Source organism: Eutrigla gurnardus (genome assembly GCF_963514095.1).
Source record: "Eutrigla gurnardus genome assembly, chromosome: 1".
In the NCBI taxonomy this organism is placed as follows: Eukaryota; Metazoa; Chordata; class Actinopteri; order Perciformes; family Triglidae; genus Eutrigla; species Eutrigla gurnardus.
In genome coordinates this window covers 33,126,929-33,137,850 of record NC_139915.1, presented here as the reverse complement: position 1 = coordinate 33,137,850, position 10,922 = coordinate 33,126,929, and the positions used below count along the sequence as shown (strand labels likewise).

Sequence of the window (10,922 nt, the reverse complement as noted above, 5' to 3'; positions counted from 1 at the left end):
ACAGCAGCTGCTATTCATAATCTGGTAATTAGTCACAGATATCGTCATCTGATTATTTCTTTCTTATCTCATTGATTCAAACGTAATCTTCTTTGTATATCTTTCCCTTCCAGTCCTATTCAGTTTCATTTTATTCAACGCACTTTCACACTTCTCACTCTGCATATGATATCAGGTAATTATAATGTGAGGTTTCTTCACCGAATAGCAAAAAGAACTTAATATACTCAGTTGTGTTTTTCTTCTTCTTCCTTTTATAGGTTTGAAGTCGCAGAGAAACTAAACAAGGAGACACTTCAACACTCGAGGTGCAAAAGGATTTATTGACTTTAGCTGTAGTGCCTTGGACTCGGACTCCGGGGCCCCTTGTAGTCCAGTGATGGATCATATCTGGACTGAGTGAACTACAGGGTCTCTGAGTGATGTGCCTGCTGGGTGCATTAGATGTCGGACTGATTTTCATTGTGGTTGAAGGGGAACGTTATGGATGCAGCGTGGAAAACACCCGCAGTTCTTGCCAATATTTGTTTTCTTCGCTTGTTTCACGTTTCCGACGGCAAAAACTGCACCTTCAAAATCCGAGAGCGGATGACATTTAGTAGGAGGTTTACTAGGGGCGAGTGTTTTTCTGTCTTGGTGTAAGAATATTTCCTTCACTGACGTTCTTTTCATTTATTCATCAGACTTTACGAACCCGTGGCTCACGTGCAACGCATCCTGGTGCAAACATACATCTATTAATCACATAAAGACAAATGGAGCGTCGACGATGAAACAGCAGAAAGAGACAAAGGTTCTTCTCAGCAACAATAGAATGAATACCGTTTTGGTAAAAAAGAAATTGGAAGCTCAGCTTCAACCAGGAAGTGTTTCACAAAAGCCAAAAGACAACATGCAAAACAAAAAGAACGTATTATGCAATGCAACAGTCAGTAGAGATGGAAGGCTATTTTAGCTTCTGTCGACTAAATGGAAGTTTGAATCATCCATCCGTTATCTTCTGTCTATCTGGGGTCAGGTCCCTGGAGGGGGGGCAGCAATCCTCCTCAGCAGCTCCTTCTGGGGGGACCCCAAGGTCTTCCCAGGCTAGATGAGATATGCATAATCCCTCCCGGGGTCTCTTCCCAGTTGGATGTGGCCAGAAAACTTCTAAAAGAGAGGCGCCCAAGAGGATCCTGATCAGACGCCTGAACCACGTCCTCAGCTGGTCCCTCGCCACAAAGGAGCAGCTGGTCTACACCGAGCTCCCTCTGGATGTCTGATCTCCTCATCTCTAAGGCTGAACCAGCGCTACGAAGGAAGAAAAACATCAGTGTAACAGCTGACGCTACGTCCTGTAAGGTACTTGTATTTAGTTTGCTGTATTATTATTACAGTATTATCAATATTATTTACAATTTAGACCAGAGATTTCATAATCTGTCCTGCCTTTGGGTTATGATTTGTTTTCTATATCTCATTCACGTTTGCCGTTTCCTGTTTGTTACTTGCCTCTCTTCTTGTTCCCGATCACTTCCCGCCTTTCTGTGATTTCCCGCCAGTTTTGAATGTCCGATCCGCCCCCCGCCATCAGTTTGACCAGTCGCTCGTTTAGCCCAGCACTCATCAGACCTGAAGCTCACATGCTCACCCACTCATCACCCCCTGATGGCCAGCAGAGAGAATGCAAGTTTAAGGCACTTCAGCTTTGGCTTCACTTTTCTGAACCGGAGGTCGCCGTCTGGTCCCTGAGGGGAAACTTGGATGTAATTTAAAAGAATTTGGATGTTTTGTTTAAATATTCAATATAATTGCATCAGTTGGATCGTAGAATTCATGACAGACTAAATATCTCACAGTCTGTAAATCAAAATTAGACTTCAGTTTTCCACTTTATTTTAACATAATTAATACAAATCGCAAAAAAACCTACAAAACACAGACTGATGTTGGATCAGTCCTCCGGGTCATGTAAGATTCATGTGCCCTTGAGCAAGGCCCTTCCTTGTTACTCATTCTGTGCCGAACACACTGTCTTCTGACTCCCCCACAGCTGCTCCGTTTCAGCTGGAAACCTAAAATGTGCAGGTTTGTGTCATCACCCCGACTAAACGCATCCCAGCACAGGTAGAGTGTGTCGGTGCCATTGGGGAGCTGCCGGGTCCACCGCAGCCTCGGGCGTCACCCACACACCAGCTAAATTTGGACCAGGTACAAACTCAAATTCTAAATCCTCAAAATAAATGGGCAGAGAATTTTCTCACCTAGTATCACCTCCATGCTCTGCAGATCCGTGGTGCTTTTTTAGCCTCTTTTAGCTCAGATAAACCCACTGAACACAACCTGCCCAGCATTGACTGGAGATAAAGAGATGTTTCCTGCAGTTGGAGGAAACCAAAACACAGGAATCAGTGTTCCCCGTTAATTACCTCGAATGTAGCGGCAAACTCTGGTTCAGAGTGACACCAATATGGAAGTGCTTTACATTTGCATTCTCTCTGCTGGCCACCAGGGGGTGACTCCTCTCTGGTTGTATAGAAGTCTATGACAAAATGGTCCTACTTCTCTCTGCTGGCCACCAGGGGGTGACTCCTCTCTGGTTGTATAGAAGTCTATGAGAAAATGGTCCTACTTCTCTCTGCTGGCCACCAGGGGGCGACTCCTCTCTGGTTGTATAGAAGTCTATGAGAAAATGGTCCTACTTCTCTCTGCTGGCCACCAGGGGGCGACTCCTCTCTGGTTGTATAGAAGTCTATGAGAAAATGGTCCTACTTCTCTCTGCTGGCCACCAAGGGGCGACTCCTCTCTGGTTGTATAGAAGTCTATGAGAAAATGGTCCTACTTCTCTCTGCTGGCCACCAGGGGGTGACTCCTCTCTGGTTGTATAGAAGTCTATGAGAAAATGGTCCTACTTCTCTCTGCTGGCCACCAGGAGGCGACTCCTCTCTGATTGTATAGAAGTCTATGAGAAAATGGTCCTACTTCTCTCTGCTGGCCACCAGGGGGCGACTCCTCTCTAGTTGTATAGAAGTCTATGAGAAAATGGTCCTACTTCTCTCTTGATGTATTATCTCAGTAAACATTGTAAACATGAGTTTATGGTCTCAATCTCTAGTTTCAAGTCTTCTTCAATCCAGCATGATGTTCATTTAGTACATTACGGTCGGAGTCCAACAGACCAGAAAGGCTTTCATCAAGTCTTTGATCCTGGCTTCAGGGCAGACAGACCAAAAAGCAGGGGATGCTTAGGGAATCTTCTGGGTAGCAGACCTCCGGATCCTCCTTCCCATCCGAGGTCCAGCCCCAGTCTCACAGAAATACTGCTGAGGGGCTAAAGATTGGATTGCGATTGATGAGGTACCCTGAAACACATATCTCTCTAATTGAATGCCAATGTTGCCTGCTGTCTGTGTAAGTAGGTGCTTGTTTGCCAACACGTTGGCCGTAATAAGATGATGATGAATCCGAGCTGCGAGACTGCGAGCCGCCCTGAAAACCACATTAACACCGCAATTAAATCATCATTCTGGTGATGTGTTTTTCCCGTCGTCAACCAGGCCAACAATGAATCGAACCCACTAACATGTATTGTGTGTCTGGAAGCCTGCTGCCTCTCCTTCCTCTCTACCACGGAGCTCCATTGTTGCTCAATAACTATTCCTCACAACCGTTCATGTGACACATCATTAATCTCCGGCAACCGTTGCAGAATCTGCTCAGGCAACAAAATTCACAGGTTTAGGAAAAGCTTGTGGTTTGAGATATTAAAAAAAATATGTGCATAAGTGGAGTTCCTTAAAAATGGAAGTAACTCTTCTGGCTTCACACAGGACACGAACAACGGTCTCCTGGGTGAAAGTCTGGTGTGTTTAGACAACCGTCCTGGGTCACGATTCCATTCCAAAGTTTCTGCTGGGCTGCAGTCATCTTCTGTTTCCATGGTTACCCCGGTTCCTGACCTCTAAAGTCCACCAGAGGGGTCCCGTCTCTGTGGCTTTGTTCCGGCGTTGGACTTCCAGGTTGGACTCTGCCCTTCTGACCCCCCCCTTGAATGTTTTGCATCTCAGGCACCTCGTCAAGGGGCTGCTCGACGAGGATCATGATGACGCCCGGGGCGAAGAAGGACACGAGGCAGGAGGAGAGGCTGTACCACGTCTGGTTGTTGAGGAGGCACTCCTGCGTCTGCGAGAAGGTCATTCTTCTCAGAGACGCCGCGGATCGGGACGATGCCGTTTTGTTTGTGTGAAGGAGTTCAAGGATCGTTGGTTTCATTTGATCTTCTGTTAGTCAATCTCTCATTATGATTCAGTGGATGGTGACGTGTCGGCGTTGATTGTTCCCTGAACGCTCTTTGAAGGTTGAATAACAAGCTCTGAACAGCGGATATTGATCCAGCTCGGCAGCGAGTACAGTGGTGTATATATATATATACACACACCACCCCTTTGGTCTGTTGTTCAGTAGCTGGGGCATCATGGGATTCATGTCACGTGGTCTCTGATGTGTCACTTAAGAGGTCTTCAACCTCCGACGCCGACATAAAAGGCACGCCAGTGTCGCCGCGTTGCGTTCGGGTTCCGGAGAAACGTCAGTAACTCGGGTCGGCGCCCGGCGGCTGAATTAACGGCATCAGAGGCTGATTGAATAAAAGACAAAAACACACAGAGGTTTCTCGTTCTCCCTCCACTCGTCTGAGGATAAATGGGAATTGATTGATGATCACTGAGAAGTTGATTCTGTCGCAGCTTTCTTTCATTTACTCTCAATCTAATCCTCTCTTCTTCTTCTTCCTTCCCTCCTCCTATCTTGTTTTTCTTCTCCAGTCCAGTCTCCCTTCTCTTTCTCAACTCTTCTCCTCACCCCCCCTTCGTCCTCCTCACACTTCTTCATCTTCTTCTCCTCTCCTCTATCCTTGTTTACCCTCTCTTCATTCTCTCCCTCCTCTTCACTCTGTCTTCTCCAATCTTCTCTCATTTTCTCTAATCTTCTCTTGTCTTTCCTCCCCCTCCCTCACCCCTGTCTATCTCCTCTTTTCTCTATTTGTTTACCTTCCTCGTCCTCCTCTCTTTCTCCCTTCTCTCCATCATTTCTCCTCCTCCATCCTCCTATACGTCTTCCTCTTCCTCCCACTCTCTCCCCTCCCTCCTCTTCTGTCTAATATCTTTCTCCCACCTCTCCTCCATCCCTCTCTCTGTTGCTCTCATATTGATGGCCTTTTCTTTACCTAAAAATTCTCTCCCCTCTCACATACATCTCCTCTCTCCTCCTCCTCCTCCTCCTCCTCCTCCTCTCGTTTCCAGCAGTGTAGACGGTGAACAGCGGCGGCAGCAGCAGTGCCACTCAGCGAGCAGCAACGACTCACATAGAAGTGAGGACCTGTTTTTCTTTTTCTTGCTTCTTTTGTTTTTCTTTATTTTTTTAATTTTCCTCGTCCTCCTGTTCACTTCAGTCATTTCTCTCCTCTACTTTTCCATCCCTGCTTTCTTGCCACATCGGTCTCCGTCAGAGTGCAGCAGTATGAGGGTACCCTGCATCTCAAACAGGGTTTCTGTCCTCCAACTACAGCATCACACGCTTCTTCTTACCTGTTTTTATTTCCTTGCATCTCATTGGAGATAAGTAGGCCAGTCGAAACCTCTGTGTGATGTTTGAATGGACGTTTTAACAGGTATGACTTTTTTTTCCTTCTTAATCCGAACTTAAATCGTGCAACATCCTAGTTTCGGCGGCAGATGTTTGCAGCGGGAACGCTGACATGAAGCTCCAAGATGATGAAATAATGAGCTCCACAGCTGTGGAGGATTGTGAGACGTGCACGTGTGACGTGGAGGGATTAATAATCTGATGTTTTGAAGCTGGATGGTTTTATCTGTCACCAAAGAGACAGCTTTCTTCTTCTTCTTTTTATTCTCCCGTCTTCTCTCATTCCTTTCATTTTTCTACTTTGTGTTATTTTGCCACCGGCTGGCATGAAGACAATCTGTCTGCAGTGAACACACTGGAGTTCAAACAACGACAACAGAAAAATGGGGAACGTAACGTCAGACGTCTAACCAGGATGGACTTATCGGATGTATTCACTGTGACCACTTGGCTACCAAACTCTTCCTCGGAGAACGCCAACCAGACCTCCTCCCCGAGGACTCCCCCGCTGCCTCCTCACTCGCAGGTGGCGTCGGTGTTCATCGTGCTGGTGGTCACAGTCATCATCCTGGGGACGGTGGTGGGCAACGTGCTGGTGGTGGTGGCGGTCTTCACCAGCCGAGCCCTGCGGCCGCCTCAGAACCTCTTCCTGGTGTCGCTGGCGTCGGCGGACATACTGGTGGCGACGCTGGTCATCCCCTTCTCCCTGGCTAATGAGGTGAGGACACGAGACTCTCCCTCCCGAGAAGTGTCATGTGATGTCATCATGTGGTTGTAGTAGAACACAATAAATTCAGATATCTGGAGACAAGGATCACATCTGAGGCTGATCTGTGAATCTGCTGTAGTGATCGTTGGAAAGAAAATCAAGACATTTGACCTGATGATGGCATTAGATAAAAAGTTAAAACTCCACCAAAGTTGACAAAAGACCATGAAAGTCAGAGCATCACCATAATCGTTACGATATCTCCTCCAACCATGAATATCCCACTGAACTTAAGTCCAGACCCACAAGATTGATTATCACTGACAACTTATACATACAAAACCCACTATCAGATGCATCATAAGCAGATACAAGTACTATGTTGACACAAGAAAAAGTTTAAAAGTTACCAAGTAAAACTTTGTACTTTGACATTCTTGCATGCTGATGACAATCATCACATTTTTAAAAGTTTGAAGGACCACACCATCTAAAAAAATAATCTGAGCGTTCCTCGGATCCAGGTGGAAACCACCCGGTGTGAAAAGTGAAGCCAATGCTAAAGTGCCTTAAACCTGCATACTCTCTGCTGGCCACCAGGGGGCGACTCCTCTCTGGTTGTATAGAAGTCTATGAGAAAATGGTCCTACTTCTCTCTGCTGGCCACCAGGGGGCGACTCCTCTCTGGTTGTATAGAAGTCTATGAGAAAATGGTCCTACTTCTCTCTGCTGGCCACCAGGGGGCGACTCCTCTCTGGTTGTATAGAAGTCTATGAGAAAATGGTCCTACTTCTCTCTTGATGTATTATCTCAGTAAACATTGTAAACATGAGTTTATGTCTCAATCTCTAGTTTCAAGTCTTCTTCAATCCAGCATGATGTTCATTTAGTACATTATGGTCCATTTAGAGTCCACCAGACCAGAAAGCAGGGGATGCTTTAGGGGGCGGGGCTTACCTGCTGATTGACAGGTCCATTTAGAGTCCACAGGTCGCCACCACATTGTTGTCGAGTCTGTTCACGCCGTGTTTTCATTTCATGAAAGTGAACCTTTTCTTGGTCGCCTTAAACCATCTTACAGTTGCGTTGCGCTCAGCTCCATCCTCCCGAATCACTTCTGGTTGCAAAAAGCCAATATGGCGACAGACAAAATCCTGAACTCGAGGCTTCAAAATAGAAACCAATGCGTGGTTTGTGAAGGTCTTCCTAAACGCAGTTTGTGCTCAGACCTAAAACCACGTTCAAGACAGCCGGGAACAGATTTTAAACCTGAAGAAGCATAATACTATAAATGAGTTCATAGGGTAAGGGTTAACCCATAGTTCCAGACGATGTACCTGCTTGTCTTCCTTCCCTACAGCGGTGACGGTCTCCATGTGGAGCTGCTGTGTATCCTCTTTGATCTGCTCTCCTGCATACAGTAATAACAGCTCGCTGCCTTTCATCAGCCATTAATACTTGAAACATTCCACGTTAGACATCACACACACTTCTGGTGTCTGAAAGTGTTTCCTGTCTGCCGTCGACGGGCTCTGGCACTTTCTGTTAATCCAGAGTTTTCAGTCCTCCTGGTCCTTCTGTCTGGTTTCCTTATCATCTTACTTCCTGTCCTTTCTGTTTCCTCACCGTTCTACGGCTAAAGGACTGTTGGTTGGGTAATTCCACCTAAAAGATGGGAGTCATTACATGGAATAGCTAAAGAAAAGGTATTTCCTCTGCAGTATCATTCAGAGCTGCTACATTCCTCTACTGCTACTTTGCACCATCCATTTCCATCTGCAGCCGCTGTGACTCCAAGAGTAATTGGCTAATTATTTTTCATGAACGATGAGACAGATTTGTTAGTCACGCTGGTAGTCACGGCTGTCACATTACAGACAATCATGGTCCTCGCAGGATGAACCCTGATGATGAGGTCAGATCTTAAATAAACCTTCTTGAAACAGCACATTACTGGTTGTGGACAGTGAACACAAAGGCACGTAGCGATGAGCAATTACATAGTGAGAAGTTCAAATCAACAAAATAACCAGCATGGCCGTTAGCTTTGCTCGCTAGATTAGCTACGTTCCATCACTAATGTAACGTTATCTTGGATTAGAAGATTTATTGATAATCTCAATGATTTTAAGAAATCAGAGTGTATTTTTCTTCTGTGAGTGTACAGTATTTGAGTGGTGTAGTTTAAATCAAATCCTTCACATTTGATTGGACGGCTTAGAATGTAGCAGAGCTACGCAAACACACTTTGGTAAAAGTTCAGTTTGATTGATGGAAGGATTATATTATTGGTTGAAATATATACCAAGAAAAGATGATTGGATTTAGATATTCAAAAAAATGTAAATTCTTTAGCATATGTTGTTAAATATCTGCACATTATGAATGGGGATGTGATCTGAAAGGGCTTAAAAGTCATTTTTTTAATGGCCATCGAAACATGTGTGACGTTCTCTGGAGAATCAGAGAGATGAGTCTCCGTTGTTTCCATCTGAACTTCGTCAGGTCTTCATTTCACAGATCCAGAATACATAAACAGAGGATTAACTCAAATGTCTTTTTTGTTTAACAAACGTTGCACTGCAGCTGCTAACGTCCAATATTTGCCTTCTGTTCACCAGCCAGAGGAAAAGGCATGAAATTCATTGTGACTGTGGGGCACGTTGTTAGAATGGGACGGATATTCTACAGTCTGTGACAGCAGCGAACAGATTGTTGGTTTAAATAAATTGTTGGGGGGGCTGATGTGAAACGGCGGGAGCAAACTCACTAAAAGCTTCTCCTGCCAAAACGACGGCGGCAGTAATGAGATATTGACTGCTTTGTTATTTTGAGGGTGAAATGATCTTTAGGTGCTTCCTGTTTCCCCTCTAGTGTTCCTCAAATGAGTCATTAACATATTTTAATTGGTTTCTCCCGGTCCCAGGTCATGGGCTACTGGTACTTCGGGTCCACGTGGTGCTCCTTCTACCTGGCCCTGGACGTCCTCTTCTGCACCTCCTCCATCGTCCACCTCTGCGCCATCAGCCTCGACCGCTACTGGTCCGTCACCAAAGCCGTCAGCTACAACCGCAAGCGGACGCCGAAGCGGATCAAGGCGATGATCAGCGTTGTGTGGTTCATATCCATCGTCATCTCCTCGCCGCCGCTCCTCATGACGCAGCAGGAGGACTCGGAGGCGGAGCAGCAGGAGGAGGGGGGCGACGCACCGACGCAGGAGTGCCTCCTCAACAACCAGACGTGGTACATCCTCTCCTCCTGCCTCGTGTCCTTCTTCGCCCCGGGCGTCATCATGATCCTCGTCTACTGTAAGATCTACCGCGTGGCCAAGCAGCGGGCGTCCACCGTGTTCGTGGCGAAGAACGTGGTGGAGCGTCAGCCGTCGCAGTCCGAGACCTGCTTCGCGGGCGCCACCAGGCCTTGCCAGAGACAAGGGGGCGGCAGGTCCCGGTACGAGCTGGAGAGCCCGCCGGCCGCCGCCCACCGCAGCTCCTCCAACGTGGACAGCAGCAGCAGCAGGAGAGGCGAGCTGGACGACATCGACTTGGAGGAGAGGAGCTGCGAGGCCGCCGTCGTCAAAACCTCGTTCTCCTCGGCCCTCCGCTTCCCCAGGAGGGCCGGCGTGAAGGCGGAGGAGAGGAAGGAGTCAGAGGGAACATTGAACCGGCTGAAGCCTCCTCCTCCTCCTCCGTCCTGCGCCTCCATATCGTGGGCCTCGTCCGAGAACTGCTCCCACCACTTTCTGCTGCCGTCCCCGCTGCCGCTCCGCAGCCGGCAGATGTCTCTGTCCAAAAACAAGGTGGCGCAGATGCGGGAGAAGCGCTTCACGTTCGTGCTGGCGGTGGTGATGGGGGTCTTCGTCCTCTGCTGGTTCCCCTTCTTCTTCACGTACAGCCTCCACGCCATCTGCAGGGAGAGCTGCGTCATCCCCGACACGCTCTTCAACCTCTTCTTCTGGATCGGCTACTGCAACAGCTGCCTCAACCCCATCATATACACCATCTTCAACCGGGACTTCAGGAGGGCCTTCAAGAAGATCTTATTCCAGACTCACAAACGAACATGAAAAGCTGTGAATGTGTGTGTCTGAGACACAGAAAGTTTTAATGCTGTTTTCCACTGTGCTGTCATACCGACATTAAAAGGGCTTGCCATACGGCCTGCGTATTGATTTATTATTCAGCAACTTGATCATTTATTAAATCATTTCATCCTCATGCAGAGGAAGATGATAACGAGTGCAGGTGTTTTCCAGCTCCGCTTCCTCGACGCAATAAAGACTGCTCGGTGTTTTACGACGAAGGCTTTTGGCCTGAACTTGAATGTCAATTAGAGGGGGAGAAATGGCAGCGGGGGCTGTGATCTGCATCCCCCGCCGAGTGTCGAGATGCTGCGCTGCTGCAAGCCTGCCGACTCTGCAAACGCTAGAGTGACACAAGAGCAGCTTCACAAGGATGTGAGAGAAAACATACAATGAGATTTTTTTAATGGCTTTCTGTGCCTGAGAGTAATTAAACACCAGCAGCACCCAAAGTTTGAACTCAAATTCGACAGAAAGAAGAGAAACCAAACAAAGCAGCAGTGTTCCCGT

General features: G+C 47.2%; 1 protein-coding gene across 1 annotated transcript; it reads left to right on the top strand.

The window, feature by feature from the left end:
- Positions 1 to 5,924: 5,924 nt before the first annotated feature.
- On the top strand, positions 5,925 to 10,397 carry LOC311015465 (alpha-2Db adrenergic receptor-like; the record flags this gene model as incomplete). Its single annotated transcript, XM_084012711.1, has 2 exons — positions 5,925 to 6,340; positions 9,258 to 10,397. The coding sequence occupies exons 1-2, from the start codon at positions 6,038 to 6,040 to the stop codon at positions 10,395 to 10,397; spliced, it is 1,443 nt and encodes a 480-aa protein (XP_083868837.1). The 5' UTR covers positions 5,925 to 6,037.
- Positions 10,398 to 10,922: the final 525 nt, after the last annotated feature.